General features: G+C 51.1%; 6 protein-coding genes across 6 annotated transcripts; 2 read left to right on the forward strand and 4 right to left on the reverse strand.

The window, feature by feature from the left end:
- Positions 1–52: 52 nt before the first annotated feature.
- On the reverse strand, positions 53–1,898 carry ASPZODRAFT_148052 (hypothetical protein; the record flags this gene model as incomplete). The annotated part of the gene is made up of 2 exons (XM_022725321.1): positions 53–1,614; positions 1,697–1,898. The coding sequence occupies 2 exons, from the start codon at positions 1,896–1,898 to the stop codon at positions 53–55; spliced, it is 1,764 nt and encodes a 587-aa protein (XP_022585073.1).
- An 855-nt stretch (positions 1,899–2,753) lies between these two features.
- Positions 2,754–4,077, reverse strand: ASPZODRAFT_126449 (hypothetical protein). Its single transcript, XM_022721495.1, has 5 exons — positions 3,862–4,077; positions 3,716–3,755; positions 3,586–3,664; positions 3,121–3,511; positions 2,754–3,058 (listed from the first exon to the last, which is right to left on the reverse strand). The coding sequence occupies exons 1-5, from the start codon at positions 3,986–3,988 to the stop codon at positions 2,925–2,927; spliced, it is 771 nt and encodes a 256-aa protein (XP_022585074.1). The 5' UTR covers positions 3,989–4,077; the 3' UTR covers positions 2,754–2,924.
- Positions 4,078–4,129: 52 nt separating this feature from the next.
- Positions 4,130–6,472, reverse strand: ASPZODRAFT_126451 (hypothetical protein). The gene is made up of 8 exons (XM_022721496.1): positions 6,369–6,472; positions 6,198–6,309; positions 5,951–6,127; positions 5,760–5,895; positions 5,258–5,671; positions 4,822–5,198; positions 4,664–4,764; positions 4,130–4,610 (listed from the first exon to the last, which is right to left on the reverse strand). Exons 2-8 carry the CDS (start codon positions 6,295–6,297, stop codon positions 4,356–4,358), a joined length of 1,560 nt encoding a protein of 519 aa, XP_022585075.1. The 5' UTR covers positions 6,298–6,309; positions 6,369–6,472; the 3' UTR covers positions 4,130–4,355.
- Positions 6,473–7,228: 756 nt separating this feature from the next.
- ASPZODRAFT_208942 (hypothetical protein) lies at positions 7,229–9,172 on the forward strand. Its single transcript, XM_022727693.1, has 3 exons — positions 7,229–7,256; positions 7,328–7,570; positions 7,631–9,172. The coding sequence occupies exon 3, from the start codon at positions 7,682–7,684 to the stop codon at positions 8,939–8,941; it is 1,260 nt and encodes a 419-aa protein (XP_022585076.1). The 5' UTR covers positions 7,229–7,256; positions 7,328–7,570; positions 7,631–7,681; the 3' UTR covers positions 8,942–9,172.
- Positions 9,173–9,565: 393 nt separating this feature from the next.
- ASPZODRAFT_126455 (hypothetical protein) lies at positions 9,566–12,938 on the reverse strand. Its single transcript, XM_022721497.1, has 4 exons — positions 12,566–12,938; positions 10,605–12,414; positions 10,318–10,548; positions 9,566–10,261 (listed from the first exon to the last, which is right to left on the reverse strand). Exons 1-4 carry the CDS (start codon positions 12,832–12,834, stop codon positions 9,716–9,718), a joined length of 2,856 nt encoding a protein of 951 aa, XP_022585077.1. The 5' UTR covers positions 12,835–12,938; the 3' UTR covers positions 9,566–9,715.
- Positions 12,939–13,327: 389 nt separating this feature from the next.
- Positions 13,328–16,909, forward strand: ASPZODRAFT_148060 (hypothetical protein; the record flags this gene model as incomplete). The annotated part of the gene is made up of 2 exons (XM_022725322.1): positions 13,328–13,360; positions 13,409–16,909. 2 exons carry the CDS (start codon positions 13,328–13,330, stop codon positions 16,907–16,909), a joined length of 3,534 nt encoding a protein of 1,177 aa, XP_022585078.1.
- Between the last annotated feature and the right edge of the window lie 141 nt (positions 16,910–17,050).

Raw genomic sequence — 17,050 nt, forward strand, 5'->3', positions numbered from 1 at the left:
GTAATAGGTTTTGATTCATAATTCGTACACTACAATGCTCCCAGTGCTCCCTTCATCGAGGATTCGTCACTGTCCGGTTACTCTGCTGCGAAGTGTTCAGCCAGCCGAACGCGGACGCACCCCCGATCGGATTTGAGGCCCACTGCTTCGTCGTCCGGAGATCCCCCGACGTGCTTGATCGGCGGACTAGCCCTTCAGGCGGATGATTGTTGGTGTTGTCGTTCTGGTGGTGGTGGTGGTGCAGAATTTGTGTGTCTGCGGAATCGGTGCTGCCCGTCGTGGATGACGGCGCGGTGGCGGCGGCAGCAGCAGCAGCTACGGTGGATATCCGGCTTGACGACTTTGATGGCCGGAGGACTTTCATGGGGCGGCCTCGTGATAATGAGGAGGTCCCCGTCGAACTGCCAGAAGAGTCAAGTTTGGAGTCACGGCGCCAAGAGCTCCAGACACTGGCGCCCTGGATCTTCGCGTGCGGCGCAGACACCCCGAAATCGATTGGGGAGGTGGACAGGTCCTCAGTCTGCTGTGGGCTGTAAGGGCTGTCACCCACGTCTCCGTGGCTTGATGACAGGGGGCCTGCCTTGCGGCGGTTCTCGTCATTTTCCTCCATCGACACTCGGTTCGATGATGGGGCTGATGTGGATCGTGACTGGTTCGGCGGCCGCCCTATTACCCCCGGACCGATATACCCAGAGTCATGAAGCTCGCTATCCTCTCGCTCTTGGCTGGTTTCTGGTTCCGTGCGAGGCAAGACCGGGGCAGTGTGAAGGCATTTGAAAACAGCCTCGTTCTCCGGGCGTACAAGAGGGATGGAGATCTTGTTCCGGTCATCGTCAACCATGATGATCTTATCTTGCGAGAATAGAACATCAGCGTTGTGCGAGCGAAGAACATCGCTTCCCAGAATGATTTGAACCGTCGTGTCACTGGGATCGAGATCGCGGACAATGAACCGCACAGTCACAGTGGGGACCTGGGGAGCTGGACTGCTGGCGCGAGAGGACGTTGTGTGGATGCTGGCTTCAGGGAGGTAGAGAGGTAGCTTGACGCATTGCACGCCATCTTCGTGGACGAGAAAGTCTTCCAAGCCGAACCTTTGGATCATCGAGTATCCCACAGAGGAACTGTACGAGCCGGAGCAGGCAGCAGCATACAGCAGCGACTCGTTCGAGAAGTTGGTGGTCAGCCAGCACCGGATAATGCACGGAACAGGCCCGAGTAAGAAAAGCCCAGGAGGAGGCATCAGCGGCGAACCCCCGACCGAGGAACCCATCATGCGGCTCGAGGTTTCAAGCCCCAGACTATTGGTTCGAGCGGAATGATGCGAGTGACCGGATGAGCTCCGCCTCCCATCCGATCGATGGGATAGCGAGCGCTCCGTCAGCGGGTGACTTCCCATCCCACTGCCTGTCCTGAGAGGCAGCTCGCTGCTCGATCGACTTGCCTGCCCATAGTAACCATGTATTGCGCTCTCATCAAACCGCACACTGTTTGCCCGGGAGGCACCGCGCCTTGGCTCCTCGTCTACATCGATCCCCACCGTGCTGACTGCCGAATGATGAGGCCCTTGATCGAACCCCCTAAAAGCGTCTGCCGAGTGATGAAAAACCGGCTCTGAGGCAACTGGGTATGTATATATATATATCAGTTATATATTTCAACCATGAAAATCTCACATATTGCGGTCAGAGCTCACCCGCATTGATAGTACTTCCCACTGAACTTGGGAACGGAGACACCGGGCCCCAGACGCTTTTCAGCCTTGCATCCTCATCGCGTCGGCGTTCCAGCCGCGCAATGCGCTCTCCCTGCTCGAATTGTGTTGCGTGAAGCTCCTTCAGTTCTTCAAATACACGCCAAATATCCTCGCGTGATGCAAAGGGATACTGAGCATCCATAGCAACAACCAGATCCAAGCGTAGCAACACCCGCAAACCAGGTAGACTGTTCCTCGCGAGACCACTCCACAGAGACGACTGACACAGGGGGGAAATCTAGTGGAGGTATACTGGTACGTTCTCCCTGCTCCCTTTCTGTGTTTTTTTTTTTTCTTTTTGCCCCGGTGGCGCAGACACTCTCCTCCCTCCTAGACGGCCTTACGGCCAGGCCGTCCACCCAACCTGAACGGAAACCAGACAAACGAAGTCCCGTGTTCAAGTTTTCAGTAGATATAAGAGCCTCTCAATACCGTCTTCTGATAATATACGGGGGGCGAACGGGCGTCGAGTCTTTGAAGAAGGTCGAGCGTTGAAGGTTTCCGAAGGGGGTATGTAGGTAGATAGGATAGGATAGGATACTGGATAGGCAGGCAGGCAGGCACGGGCCGGTTACAAGGAAGCTTCCGTGGCGAGATGGCAGCGAAAAGAATATTTATCTAGTTATTCGTGGATGCCAGAAAGATAGGCAAGCAGGCGTATAAGAGTCAGTAGCAGTTGACTGAAGGGGGGGAGAACCCTATTATTTATTGGAGTGTCGGACGCAATGTTTAGCGCAGTCTTGCTGGCAGGTTGAGGGGAAAAGCCGAGGAACGTCAAAAATTTGGCTGCGGAGGCGAATGGGAAGAGGGCTCTGGTTACTCTCTGAGTTATAAAGACTGGGGGTTTACTCTCAATCGAGTCGTGGACAGTAGGGACAAAGAAAATCAAGGAGAAGAAATTTGGAGTCCCCCGAGAGAGTTGGTTGACGGTGTCTTCTAGCTAAAAACAAATGCGGAGAAATTACTAGAAAGCACAGATCCAGACTCAGTCGCTCGACAGGAACTAAACTAGCACAATATTTCTCGAGTATTATTACTATTCCTTTTCTCTTGGATTATTGTTCTACTCTATTGAAAGTATGCCTATATACAGATCTAGCCAGAGTGTACCTACTATGTAGTACTAGTTCGTAGGATTTCGGCGACTTTTTTTTTCTCGTATGGCACTCTATTTTGGAGCCTCAGTCCATCCAGGGTAGATCATGGGAAGGCTCTCAGGAGTCTGCTCAGGCCAGTGGGCACGGATCGTCTTCATCACTTCATCGTATACGATTTGATATCCCGCGGGGGTGAAGTGCAAGCCTAGGTGGTAAGGGGCCCGTCAGCATCACTCCTAGTTGTTCTAAGGAAAAGAGGGCACAAACCGTCGGTTAGGAGACTGGCAAGCTTGTCATTGTTCGGCAGCTCCGTGGAACCAGTCAGGGGCTGGCCCTGCTGCCAGCCAGCAGCCGTCATGAAGGCAGTCCAGATGTCTGCCGTCGGGATCCCCAGCTCGGATGCCAGTTGGCGGGCCGCATCGGCGTACTCTTTCGTGTGGCTCGCTGTCCGGCTAGGATGAGGCTGTTCCTTGCTCGCGTCAAAGTCCTTCAGCTGGTACTCGTTCACGGGGGGAGGAGTGAGCATGATGATCTTGGGGTTCTGAGCCTTAGTAGCCGGGTGCTCGATGATGGTCCTCAGATTCCGCTTGTAATCCTCGAGAGGTACGTGTTGGACATTCCCCTGCAAGCACGCATCATTGGCACCGAAGAAGATGGTCTTGTTGTCGTAGTCCGTTAGTATAGCTCTGCTAGTTGATCCATGGTCAGGACAAATCTCTCCCGGCTACTTACCATGAAGCGGACTGTGGCTGTCTCTGGCCGCGGGAAAAACTTGGGAAAGACTTTGATCGCATGAGCCGTGGAATAGCCGCTGCCTTCATAAGATAAATTTTCTGATAAAATAGTCATGATATGTACTCACGAGAAACCCCGGTTGATGACATCTAGTCTGCGACGATACGCTACACGAATGAGGTGGTTAGCAATCGATATTTTGACAATTCTTGCACGTGGTTGGTTTCAAGATAGCCTTAGCCAGTGTATTAGAATAAGAAAAGAACCTCTTACCATCTTGTAATGCAGCGTGGAATGCAAACCCCAGTTCCTGGCTAGAAGACCCCTCGGTGATTGAATCTCCAAACAGTATAAACTGGTCATATGGCTGATACAAGCCTTCCTCTGTGACGCTCGACATTGTTGCTGGCAGGAGAAATATTCAAAATAAGACGGAAACCAAAGTTTTCTTCAATATCAGCGAAATATGGGTTCCTGCGACTATTATTCACTGAGGGGGGGGGGGGGGGGCATCTTCCCCGGGAATAAATACTGATTAAGAGGCCTATCCTATCTAAGAGAGGGGCGAGATTGTCCACCAACGAACGGCCTGCGAACAGCTCGTATTCCACCCTCCGCGGCAAAATGACTTAGGCTAAATTTTCTATAGATCATTGCTGAAGAATAAACAAGATCCGATGAGAAATTTCCACCGGAATTTTTTCCATGCTCTGTGTATCCCATATCTACGTCTACACAGGGTTTTTTGCGCATCGTAGGCTCAGAATTTACACCTGAACTTCTCGGATCTTCGCTCGGCCAGAGAGCCAGCTATCGTCATTCCGGACCGCGGCTTGGCGGATGGCGTACAGTTCGTCGAGGAAGGCGGGCACAAAGCTTCCAGGCCCTCGCACGTAGTCCTTGGCAGCAGCGTTTTCAGCGGCAATCTCGTACATCAATAAGCCGGAAAGGACAGCGGCCAGTTTGTCGGATCGGTGGGCTGTCAGGAAGCACCCGGAGATGGCGCCGATGGCACAGCCGGTCTATTTGGAACAGTTAGTAACAGGGGCCCGGAGCAAATGCTTGTTTGACATACACCAGTGACTTGGCCAAGATATTCATGTCCATTCTCTACAGCGATGACACGCTCTCCATCGCTGAGATAGTCGACAGCTCCTGTCAGGAGCACAATATTCCCTGAAATCAACGTCAGAGATCGGGAAGTCAGAAAAGGAGATCAAGTGATAGACGTACTCTCGCGTCTGGCTAGATCGCGCGCGAGCGTAGCCTTCTCGAGACTATTCAGTGTGCTTGGCCCACTATCCACCCCTCGCTGCCTCACAGCGCTGTTTCCAGAGACTTGTCTAATCTCCCCCTCGTTGCCTTTAATGAGGTCGAAATATCCCACCGACATGAGTTGCGTGACCGCCGAACGCCGGATCTGGGTAGCGGCTGCGCCGACAGGATCGTAGATCACAGGGTTTCCTCGTTCGTTGTACGCCTTGATTGCTTTGGTGTAGTGTGAGACACTATCGCTATTCAAAGTGCCCATGTTGATTACCAATGCGCCGTCGTTGAGGGCCAAGTCAGCAGCCTCGTCGCCATAAGGCGACATAATTGGCGATGCACCACTGATTTGTTGTCAGTATTGATTCCCAAATGCCATATTAGTAAGGAAAGATAGATATACATTGAAAGGACCACATTGGCAACAAAGTTGGCTACCACGTAGTTAATCATATTGTGCACCAATGGATGCCGCGTCGCAACCTTGCGGACAATGCCGGGCACTTCCTGGACCAGGAGCGCAGCTTCGTTGTCCCGTGGAACTTGCACCGTCGATGCAAATGAGGGAGGAGAGTTGATACGCTTCACAAACTTTGCCGCAGCCTCCCGGGGATCCTCTGCTGCAATAATGGCGCTGACGACTGCAACGCCGTCCAGCCCCTTTTTGGCCGACTGAGACTGGTAGAGCACTCGCTGAACGTTGGATAGATTGATCCCTCCAATGGATACAACGCCCACTGGACGACCTGCATCGGCAATTGCTTCAAGGATTATCTTGGTCCCAGCTGTTCCAATGATAGATTTTGTATCCTTCTTCCTAGACGACGTCAGTTCCACAGACACCTTCAGCCAATCGGGCAAAGCACATCTTGCCGATGGTCTATTAGGTTGTTAAAATCACTTACGTGGGCGTTGCAAACATTGTCCCGACACCGAGATAGTCAGCTCCCTCCGCCACAGCTCTCTGTGCCTCTTCAATCGAAGAAGCGGTGATGCCAATAACGGCATCCGTGGGGAGAAGCTTCTTGGCCTCAGTGATATCTACTAACGGTCAGCACTCCACGACAGTTCCGAGCACTGAAACAGTGAACCATACTCATGTCATCCTGGCCAAGGTGGACACCTTCCACTCCAGCTGCGAGAGCCACATCGACTCGATCATTAATGAGCAAGGGAACTCCATAGGCCTGGGTTATTTTGTGCAATTTCTTGGCGGTCTCAATCATAAGCCCGGTGTCACACTTCTTGTCTCTATACTGTACAATGGTCACACCTATTATTCTCATAGTCAGTTAGCTCAACATGGCGGGCAGACCATGAGCAAACTAGGTGGAACCACAGACCTCCTTTCAGAGCTTCTTCAACCACTGTACACAGATCCCGGCCCTTGAGAATGGCCGGTGTTGAGTCTGTGACAAGGTATAGTGATAGGTTGAGATGCATCTTGGCGTGTTCCTAAATATCTAGAAGTCAGTCCCACGGTCCAGACAGAGGGTGTACGAAGCCGAACCCACTTGAGACGGACAAGGGTAAAACTAACAGAGCGATTGAGTATCGCAAAGATCCCCTACGGAATATTCCCGAAATATCACGCCCTTTTTTCTTTGTAGACCAGCCGTATCAAATAAATTAGGTGAGCAAGCCGACGTTGACGGTTGTGGGCACTGGGCAGGTAGGTGGAGTCCCTGGTAGAAAACCTTCCACCAGTTCCAAGGTTCCGATGACAGCGGCCAATAATAAAGATTAGCCTTTTTCATTCATGATTCCCCAAATACAACATAAACTCCAACGGTGTAGTACTTACCCTGCACTCAACGAGTCAACCGACTGCTCCTCACACAGGAACTACTGGCAGCGAGCGAAAACCACCGACAGCAACCATGCGGGGCTGTCTCTACTACTGAAGGTGGGGAAGTCGCAGTATGTAGTGAACAGTGAACAGTAAACAGCCCTCCAGCAAGGCGCCATGTCGAGACTGAACAGCCCATTTCTCGTCAATTGACCAAGCTGCAGCAACCGGCAGTCCAATCGACACCCCTCAGCTAGCTGCATGCAAACAATATCATGACCGACAGACTGCCACAGAGTCACAGACTGTGACAGACACCACGAAAGCACGTGCCTTCGGGCCTACCACTAGCACCGTCCGAGCATCCGAGACTACGCGCAGGGAGGCTTAGTCAGCAGCCGGTGTTCCAATTCTGCCTCCTTCTTCCTTCTCTGCCTGCGTGAGAAATCTTTTTCTTCTCCTCCCCCACCCACACACAACAAGCCCACTGCCCTGCAACAGCTCTGTCTGCTGTATAACTTGTTCTTGACACTCTCGCCTCACAACGCGTCGTATCCTCTCGAATTTCTACCTGCCCCCGCTGCAGTGTTCAGCGTTCTCGAGAGCTCCCCTGGTCAGTTTTTCAAACGGCCGTCTGTCACCCACTCGCCACCCGGATCTGACAACTGTTGTCTTGTCCATCAGAAGAACCATCTGTTGGTTTCTCTCCTACCCCGCCAGAGAAAGCCACATCGAAGCCGAGGAGAACTTGTTCATGTATTCGTCCTGCGCCAGAGATTTCGAACACCACCTGCCGCTCAAGCTGCAAACGTTTCCGTTGAAACCTTGCAGTATACACTCGAAGTCCTGTGGTTGAGACCTCCCGAGTTGTTGCCTTCCTTGCCAGACCACCTTCTTTCTCACCATCCGTGACGAAAGTCCCCACGCATGTCTTTTCTTGACATACATAGATCTGTCCAGGATTCCTCCCTCGCCGCGCCCCTAAACCTCTTTTGCTAGTTCTCTAAAAAAGACCCGACTCTTCCACCGTCATCAATCATGGCTACCATCAACATTCGTCGCGATGTCACCGATCCCTTCTACCGCTACAAGATGGAGCGTCTGCTGTCCAAGATCGAAGGCAAGGGCAACGGTATCAAGACCGTTGTCGTCAACCTGAACTCCGTGGCCCAGTCGCTCAGCCGTCCCCCTGCGTACGTGATCAAGTACTTCGGGTTCGAGCTTGGTGCCCAGGCTAACGCCAAACCGACCGACGATCGCTGGATCATTAATGGAGCCCATGACGCTGCCAAGCTCCAGGACTACCTCGATGGCTTCATCTCCAAGTTCGTGCTTTGCAAGAAGTGCAAGAACCCCGAGACCGATGTCAATATCAAGGATGACAAGATTACCTTGGACTGCAAGGCCTGTGGCCAGCGCACCGACGTCGATTCCCGCCTGAAGCTCAGCACCTTCATTCTGCGCAATAACCCCAAGAACGGCAAGAAGGACAAGTCTTCCAAGAAGGCCCGCCGTGAGCAAAAGAAGACCAACGGTGACAAGGATGCCAGCCCTGGAGACAGCAACCAGTCCGACAACGGCGATGACGAAGTCGCTATGGAGGCGGGCAGTGATGATGAGCTCACCCGTCGGATCAAGGCCGACGCGCAGAAGATCGAGGCCGAAGATGAGATTGAAGATGACAACTGGGCCGTGGATGTTTCCGAGGAAGCTGTCAAGGCTCGTGCCAAGGATCTGCCCGATGACCTCAAGCGTTCCCTCGTCCTCGAAGACGCTGACGAAGATGGTGAGCCTGACGGCCCTTCATCCTACGACCAGCTGGGAAGCTGGATCATTAGCGCTGCCGCCGAGAAGGGCGGTGTCGCCAAGATCAGCGATGTCGACATCTACATGAAGGCCAAGGAATTCGGCATTGAGAGCAAGCACAAGACTCTGGCTGTCCTCGCTCAGACCATCTTTGACGAGAAGATCGTCAAGCAGATTGAAGCTCGCGCGCCTCTCCTCAAGAAGATGCTCACCTCCGAGCGTCACGAGAAGGCCTTCATGGGTGGTGTGGAGCGCTTCGCTGGCAAGGACCACCCCGAGCTGATTGCTCAGGTCCCGGCCATTCTTCTGAGCCTCTACCAGAACGACCTGATCTCCGAGGATGTCCTCAAGGCCTGGGGCTCCAAGGCGAGCAAGAAGTACGTCGATCTGGCTACGAGCAAGAAGGTCCGCAAGGCTGCCGAGCCCTTCCTTGAGTGGCTTGAAAACGCCGAGAGCGAGGACGAGAGCGAGAGCGAGGAAGATGATGAGTGAACGTTCATCGAACCTTCTTTCATCGAACCTGTTGTTCTTGAGTTTCAGTTTTGATCGTCTTTCCCCCCAGTATCCCTGGGACTTGCATCTAATCTATGCTGGACTAGTACTCTGGTATCAACACTCTTTATGTCAGTTGCGCTGTTGTGTTTTCTGTTCTAGCTACAGATTAGCCACCGCATTATAAATCTAAATCGCCACTCATTCTGATCATCTTTGCCATCCTTTTAAAGCCATGGCTATTTACGTAGGTTCTTCTAGTAGGCGATTCTTATTTCTGCTTCATGTACGATGCACACGCGTTTATGCCCTTCTCCGGCGCATACCCGAGCAACCTGTCTTGCCAGCATAATATCAAAATACCGGTACGAGACGCCATCTCCCAGCTCATTTGTCGTCAACCAGGGCGGTTTCCCTTGCACCCGGGCCCCCAGCGCCATCAACCACACAAGACCATAGGATGACCAGGACGGGAGCGTAGGTCTGGTTCTTCCCGCCGTCTAGACACCTCCATATCATCTGTATGAGCGGCCAGCAACCCTCTCCACCCGAGGTGAAACGAGTTGGTGCTTCTATAATAGTTTTGTAATATTGATTAGGAAATATCCATTTTTGATCTTGCCTCGTTCGTTTCTAAGATCTATCTTATAATCATGAAGCCTCATTAGCTACAAGATACCCAAGGACTCCAACCAGGTAGGTAAATAGGTTTGTTAAATGGGCTGTACAAAGATTCCCAAACTATAGGAAGGTCCAGAAAACAACAAGGAGTCTTCAATACTCAAAATCATCGTCAACTCCTCCCTTGCCCGCATTTTCTTTTGCCACCGCCTCTTGCTTGCGGTACATCTCCGCAACAGCACGGGTAGTGGTAGCCTCTTCTGGCTTCTTGTCGTCTCGTTTCTTGATGAACCGAGGGAATCGAAGCGATACGCCCTTGCCTTCACCCGTGATTCCGACAAATTCGTCTGCTGCAGCCTTGTACCTGGGACTGAGAGTCAAATCTGCGGTTTTTACCTCCCAAACAAAGCGCGGCTCGAACCACACATCCGGTTGATCTTTGGGGACCGTAGAGTGCGAGTAAAACGGCTTCGGCCTATCAATGGTGATGGGCGAGAGTTCTTTGTGGAGCTCCTCAAGCATTGCTTCAGAGAATCCCGTGCCGATGTTGCAGATTGTCTCGTAGTTCTGGGTGCTCGTGTTGTACGCAGCCAGGAGGAAGGCACCGTAGACAGAAGTACGTTTACCGCGGCCATAGTACGCACCCAGGACAACAAGGTCAAGAGAATCTCCAACTCCAGCGAGGTAATCTTTCTTCACCTGGATGCTAGTTAGCAGCGGGCCAATAGTAACACAAATCTCAACACAGCACATACCTTGAGCCAATTGCGACTCCTCTTACTCGGCTCGTAGCCACTCTCGTCCGTGTCGAGCATCTTCACCATCAATCCTTCACATGATGCTTTCACACTGTCATCTAACAAAGTCTGGATCTCGTCAATCGCATTTGTATTGCCATATTGGGCAAATTGGAATTCGCCCTCAACAGTCTGAAATGCTTGATGTAAAAGTTCCCGACGTTGGCGCAAGGATTTCTTGACAGTGGGCTAAAGAGACATGTGAGAAAAGTACAATTTCCCTGGTTTATCAAGCACGATCTTACCTCTCCGTTCAAAAACAAGAGATCGAATGCGAATACGCAGACCTTCACCTTGACATCTTCGGCTTTGACATCCTTGCGCTTTCGAGTCATCAGCTGCTGGAAGGGGAGAACCTTCTTGTTGACAGTATCCCAAGCCACTGTTTCGCAATCCAAAACAAAACTCTGCACATCCTTCTTAATCCATGTCGAAAGCTTCGCTAGGATGTCTGGATATTTCTTCGAAAGATCTTCTGAGTTGCGAGAAAAGATTGCGCATAAACCAGCACCATCCCTTTGCAATGTGCTCGCTGCGTTGGGATACTGGCTGATGGATTCAGGTGCCACATAATGGATCTGGGCCCTTTCGCCGTCGTACTTATATTCACAGGTAAACTCCTTATTCTCAAAGCGGTCGAGTACTTCCGTGATGGATTTGGTTGGCTTCGCAAGCATGGGTTTCAGAGGAATTCCAGGTTGCAATTTGCAAACATTGCGAAGATTGAATAGACCATGCTCGAGGATAGCTGGAATAATGACTTCGTATGAAGGAAGCTCGCTGTAGACAGTCTTCAAGATAGCTTCACCCTCTGCCAGCTTTTCTGCACTTGGTGCCTTGTCACCTTTGACTGCAGCCTCGTGGGCAACAACAGCCTGAGCAAGAGCCACGAGTACCGTTTTCTCAGCCAATCCCAGTCGCAATTTACCTTCCAGGAAACGCACGATAAACTTAGCCTCGCTGGGGCCGCCCTTGTTCTGGGTAATGTCGACACCCTTGCTCCCTTTTCCTGCCGTAGCGGAATCAGCGGCCGAAAGAAGCTTCTTGATACCGGAGACCTTCTTGTCCTGAGAACCATGACCTTGGACCTTGGCAATCGCAAGTAGGCCGTCGTGAACGCCTCGGACTGTCAATGGCTTTGGTTTAAACATAGTGGGCTGGTTCGATCGGCTCTTCGCTGCCACCAACCCCAGATCTCCGATCTCATGTTGGTCTGCTTTAATCACGGCAAGACTGCGTCCCGTACTTTCGCCAATTGACTTCATGATTAATGATTCACCGATACCCAGCTCGATGCCGGCGTAATCTGCGGCTAGTTTGTTGATCATGAGTTGAACCGTCGAGAGAAGGTCTCCGGGCGTTAGGCGAAGGACTTGTCGGAGGAAAAGAGAACAGTGAGCGAGGATGATCAAACGTTTCGTAGTCATTTCAATGAGAGAAAATGTGGTGCATAATGCAGCGTACGGAACAGGCTCGCCAGCCTTCCAGTCAGGATATGGATCCGCTCCAGTTCCTTTCAGAGTAGCCTGTACCTTTTCGATCTCCCTTTTCTTGACTTCTGGTTTTTCCTCTTCGTCTTCTTCGCTGGCAGAAAGGGCGTCATCTGGGCCATCGCTTGGGTTTCCTTCCTCCACAGGCGTCTCCTCTCCCGAGGCCTTCTTTGTCGTCACCGTTGATGATACCGCAGCTTTAGGGCTGGCTTCCGTATTTCGTGCTTTCTTTGGAGAAGGCGATGGTGCCTTTTGGCTCAGTGTCGTTAAATCTTCTTTAGACCCTCTGCGTCGCCTCTTTTGAGCCGGTTTGATGTCTTCTTCGCTCTCTGCATCGACACTGTTTTCCCGCTTTGCAGTTCTCGACTTTGTCTCGACATTGGGATGCACAGTTTCTAGTACAGTAGCATTGTCGTCTCTAGCTTTCTCCTTGGAAGTAGCTGGGGCCTCTTCTGTTTGTCGCTCTTCGGTAGCTCCGCCAGTGCTCTTTTTCACTTTCTTGCTCGAAAAGGCTAATGTCGTCTGTTTCTTAGGTGCTTCTTTAGCATCAGAACCGAAGAATCTCCTATCGTAAACGAGGGATTGTTGGTCAGCAGCTAAGCTACAATACTACCATCATTCAATTGGTACAATCCCAGCACTTCTGGCATTCGAGTATCACCAATGGAGAGCCTTGAACAACGCACCCGATAGTCAGCTGGGAATCGCGTACATACCCAAGAGTTGATTGCTTTCTCTCCTTCGAATCTGCCATCTTGTAATGCGGAGGGGGCGAATTCAAAACAGCGCCGAATCCCAGTGGTCTTCTCCGAACGGGACCGGTGGTTCTTTGTTGGTGCGAGTTGCAAAGCAGAGTTCCAAAAAGCCGATTCCCAGGGGTGTTGTAATAGTTAAATTTTGACTGGCCCCAGTTCGTCCGATATCTGCTGGACTGCCGACTATATAGTGACGGCGTGGTGGAACCCGAGATGCGGACAGCGGGCATAGATTTCACAGTAATAGAACAGAAATCTATCATATGTCTGAGAAAAGCCAAAGATCGATATAGCGTCGACCTTAAGACTTAAATATCAGCGAAAACCAGCCGCCAATTCCAACCATAACCTCCGATCGCGAAGGCAGCAGCCGCTCAATCTTAGGCAGCTCTCTCTGTTCGGTCGGCGCAACGCAGTTACGCGACGAGACGTGACGCGTACAAGCACCTGGCACGTGATAGCTATCTACCCTGAAGCGGCAGTCCGCCTAGCTGACCGCTTTATTGGTCTGGCAGAAAATGCGGGCAACGTGATTGCTTTTATGGAGCAAGTCGTGGATTCAAGTTTCTCTTCTACAGCATCGCACCCATTCTCTAGTCTTTCTAATATATATGTTACGGTCAGATGTAATTGCTTTTCTTTGACTGCCAAGTGGCAAATATAAACGAACTGTATCTGGGATCGATCTCAACCTTGGTGGACTTCAATCTGTAGGTTGGAAGCATGGAGAGCTTACGGGAACAGTCTTTTAAGAAGGTACGCTTCTGGCATATTGTACTGGCGAGCAAGGCTAATTCTGACAAGTTAAAACCGCCCTGTGTCGAGCTGAGTGCTGTTGGCTTAAGATTCCGAGGCCGTCAAGCTACGTCGAACGATGTCTTTCGATCCCTCGAACCTGTTCACCGCGTTCTGAAAGAGCTCTCCGAGTCCGGCTGTCTTGACGAGAAACTGGCTGAATACGCATTTTTTCCTCTGACAAGTATCTTCAATGAAACACAAAGGGTCTCTGCTAGGTGTCTGGAATTAGCTGTTGATTGTCTGACCATACTTGTGGCCAGAGGATGGCGACAACGCTTGTCACCTCCGATGGGAAAGCAACTTGTCATCCTTCTCACCCTCATTATCGGCGGTTCTCCGAGCGGTGATGAACAATCTCGGCCAGAAGAATTGGCTATAGCCGGGTTTAAATGTCTTGCTACAATTTTCAACGTCTTGGAGGGGCCTGTCGCGGAGCGGACGATATTTCACGAGATTGGCACTGCAACTGTCGTCGACCAAACTGTATACGTTTTGCTGGAAGGAATCCTTGATGATAAATCCGATGAATTGTGCATCTTCGCTGCAGATGCTCTTGAAGGGCTCTACATGCGCATCACTGATCGGGTTGTGTTGGCTAGTATTATGCCGCGAACAATATCGGCTTTGACAAAATCTCTCAAACCAACAACTCAAATAAGACGTTCATATCGTCTCATTGAGATATGCTTACGGGTACTTACTCGGGTTCTAAATCTGGTTCTCAACGATCAGGCTGCAGCCTCACCTCCAGAAAAGCTAGCGCAGCCCTCGGATCCAACCGAAAGACCAGTGCTTGATGAGTCTTGGTTGAAGGCGACCACTTCCCAGGTGAAGTTGGCTTTGGCCAACGTCTTTCAAACACGCCGCCACCAACGACCAGAGGTGAAGGCTGCACTTCTTGAGCTTTGCACTACAATTATTGAACAGTGTCCAACTACACTGCGAGACTCGCTACCAATGACGATCGAAACAGTAGTAGCTTTATCCGACATAAACGAGCACGGCACCCCTAATGAAGCTTACTCAACCCTGAAGCACCTCACCATTACATATCCAGTTGTGCTCGACTCCCTCAAAGAATCATTGCATACCTGGCTTGCTTCATTTCCAAGGACGATGCAGGGAAATGATGAAACCTCCAAGCAATGGGCCATCAAGCAAATCTCAACGACATTCCAGATACTCTCTCAGACTCAGTCTGGATCGGAAATTCTCACTGCTACTTTGGCTTCGGGATTGTGTGACAGTGTCGTCGCTGCTGTTGCTTCTCCTAGGCATTCTCTTCAACCTTTGAATTACGAGGGGGCACAGACACTCAAATTGGAAGTTCTCCATCAGCAAGCGCTATCCGATGCATTTCCACCCGTACTTCTTGAACACCGGAGTCAGCGAGACACACTCAAGGATCTTGGACTGATGATCACCAAGCTAAATATGTCTGACTGCGGCGATGAAATTACACGTTCTATAATTTCTCGCGTTCATCATTCTGCTGATAACACACTTCTTGGTACTTACTGGCTCGCATTGAACTTTCTCAAAAATAGATCGCAGTCGAGCAGTGGGTTCGACGATTTCATATGCTCGGACGTCGTTGACCTCTCACCTTTTGACCCTACTCGAGCAAATATGGCAGAGGAACTCTACTATATTTCTCTTCCCTTGTTGAATGAAGCTCCAAATGAATCACAGGATTGGCGGATTTCAGCGCTCGCTTTGGAAGCAGTGGCAATTCAGGCACAGCAGCTCGGTGAAGCATTTCGTCCAGAGCTTATGGACGCACTCTATCCAACTATCCAACTTCTTGCATCTAACAATTCCAGCTTGCAAAAACATGCAATGGCGTGCTTAAACGTCCTGACGAAGGCGTGCAATTATCCAGACACAAGCACCATGGTAATTGAGAATGTGGACTATCTTACGAACTCGGTAGCGCTCAAGCTGAATACTTTTGATGTGTCCCCTTACCCTCCTCAAGTTTTATTCATGATGGTCAAGCTGTGTGGTGCAAAGTTAATCCCCTACGTTGATGACTTGGTCGATTCCATCTTCGGTGTGCTCGACATGTATCATGGATATCCAAAGCTGGTGGAGACGATGTTCAAGACTCTGGCCGCTATAGTTGAGGAGGGTGCTAAAAGACCGGCTCTACTTTCTATCACCAATAATGATAAACTAGGTCCCATCGATCATCATAAAAAGCGATATCAAGGATTGTCAGTGTCTCAGCTCGCCGAAGACCTTGCGGCGCAAAAGTCGAAGCAACTCAAGTATGCCGAAGAGGACCTTGAAGAAGTCGACGGGAACATCTCGCACCCGAAGCGCCCCTGGTCTTCCCAGAAGGAAGAGGAGAAAAATCTCCCGCCCAGTTTCGAAGAAGATTCCCTTGAAAATCTGTTGAAGCAAGACGATTCCGATGAGCCATTACCGGCACCTCGTGAACCGGACGACACCGAGAAACCACTCACCAAAGCACACAACATCCTTCTCCATATTGTTAGAGCTATCCCGTCGCATCTCTCCTCGCCTTCTGCGTATCTCCGCCGCTCGCTCCTCTCTATTCTTCTGCAGGCTATTCCTGTTCTGTCACAAAACGAAAATAGCTTCCTCCCGTTTGTGAATGAAGTGTGGCCATCTGTTGCTTCCAGAATAAACTTCCCTTCGAGTTTGCAGGGAACGGAACCACCCTCCATGACAGCCATGGTCAAGGAATCGTCTACTACGCTTTCAAAACCAACTCCACAAAAGTCCGACGACAGCGGCTTCCAAGAGGAAGTCTTTGTGATTGTATCTGCATGCAACACAATAGAGGCCCTATGCAAGGGAGCCGGTGACTTCATGGCGACCCGCGTGGAAGCCGAATTTCCCCGTTGGGAACGGCTGTACCGTCGAGCCTGGGAGAAAGTCAGTCAAGATGCCGAGAAGGCGCTCGGACGACGAGCACAGCATCAGCACCGATCTCCTAGAAATGGGTCTGGAGAAGAAGAAGAAGGCATTGATTTCCTGCCTACATTGAATATTTTCTCATCTCAGGCCATAGCCCTTTCCGGCAGCGGCAGCGTCAGCGCCTGGTCTTCCTTCACCCCGCACCACAGTCTCTGGAAAGCCCTGACATCCCTCTTTATCACCCTGCTCACACACGTGCGTCTCCCCCTGTCGGCAGGCGACCAGATTTGTGTCTTTCTGGCGGGTTGGATCGCCCGCTTCGCCGGGTCGGAATACTACTTCCGACATAGTCATGGTGGCGGTACACATGCACACCTGCCGGAAAAGGAGGAGCTGAGCGACTCTCTCCGCGCCCAGATCCAAGCGGTTGACGACTCAATCCATGCCATGCAGGTCTGGAACGCGGATTTGACCTGGTTTCTCTTCCAGAAGGAGAGAGCGCGGGTCCGGGAGATCACTCAAGCACTTGTTCACAAGCAGACGGCTAGACCGGTGGCGGAGATACACTCGGCCCCTGTTTTGGGGATCCCTAACGTCAACTTTGCAGCGGTTGTATTCTGATGGTCTTATGCATATTAATATCAATGTCTACGAACTTGTTCCAATCTAACAAGACTCATCAGAGTCGTGCATTCCTATTTATACATCTGTTCGGTCATACTCTAAATTCATAAGTACATTTCTGCTGCTGGTCTTGACCAG

The sequence above is a fragment of the Penicilliopsis zonata genome, assembly GCF_001890105.1.
Source record: "Penicilliopsis zonata CBS 506.65 unplaced genomic scaffold ASPZOscaffold_1, whole genome shotgun sequence".
In the NCBI taxonomy this organism is placed as follows: Eukaryota; Fungi; Ascomycota; class Eurotiomycetes; order Eurotiales; family Aspergillaceae; genus Penicilliopsis; species Penicilliopsis zonata.

What these genes read in the sequence shown, in the direction of transcription:
- ASPZODRAFT_126449 (XM_022721495.1), bottom strand. Translation starts at nt 3,988, where the DNA reads ATGTCGAGCGTCACAGAGGAAGGCTTGTATCAGCCATATGACCAGTTT. An exon ending in CCACGCTGCATTACAAGATG is followed by an intron (nt 3,756 to 3,861) that starts GTAAGAGGTTCT and finishes TCATTCGTGTAG; the next exon opens with CGTATCGTCGCAGACTAGAT. An exon ending in TGCCAGTCTCCTAACCGACG is followed by an intron (nt 3,059 to 3,120) that starts GTTTGTGCCCTC and finishes CTTACCACCTAG; the next exon opens with GCTTGCACTTCACCCCCGCG.
- ASPZODRAFT_126451 (XM_022721496.1), bottom strand. Translation starts at nt 6,297, where the DNA reads ATGCATCTCAACCTATCACTATACCTTGTCACAGACTCAACACCGGCC. An exon ending in GCCAATGTGGTCCTTTCAAT is followed by an intron (nt 5,199 to 5,257) that starts GTATATCTATCT and finishes ACAACAAATCAG; the next exon opens with TGGTGCATCGCCAATTATGT. An exon ending in CGATCTAGCCAGACGCGAGA is followed by an intron (nt 4,765 to 4,821) that starts GTACGTCTATCA and finishes CGTTGATTTCAG; the next exon opens with GGAATATTGTGCTCCTGACA.
- ASPZODRAFT_208942 (XM_022727693.1), top strand. Translation starts at nt 7,682, where the DNA reads ATGGCTACCATCAACATTCGTCGCGATGTCACCGATCCCTTCTACCGC.
- ASPZODRAFT_126455 (XM_022721497.1), bottom strand. Translation starts at nt 12,834, where the DNA reads ATGCCCGCTGTCCGCATCTCGGGTTCCACCACGCCGTCACTATATAGT. An exon ending in AGAAAGCAATCAACTCTTGG is followed by an intron (nt 12,415 to 12,565) that starts GTATGTACGCGA and finishes CGTTTACGATAG; the next exon opens with GAGATTCTTCGGTTCTGATG. An exon ending in TCTTGTTTTTGAACGGAGAG is followed by an intron (nt 10,549 to 10,604) that starts GTAAGATCGTGC and finishes ATGTCTCTTTAG; the next exon opens with CCCACTGTCAAGAAATCCTT.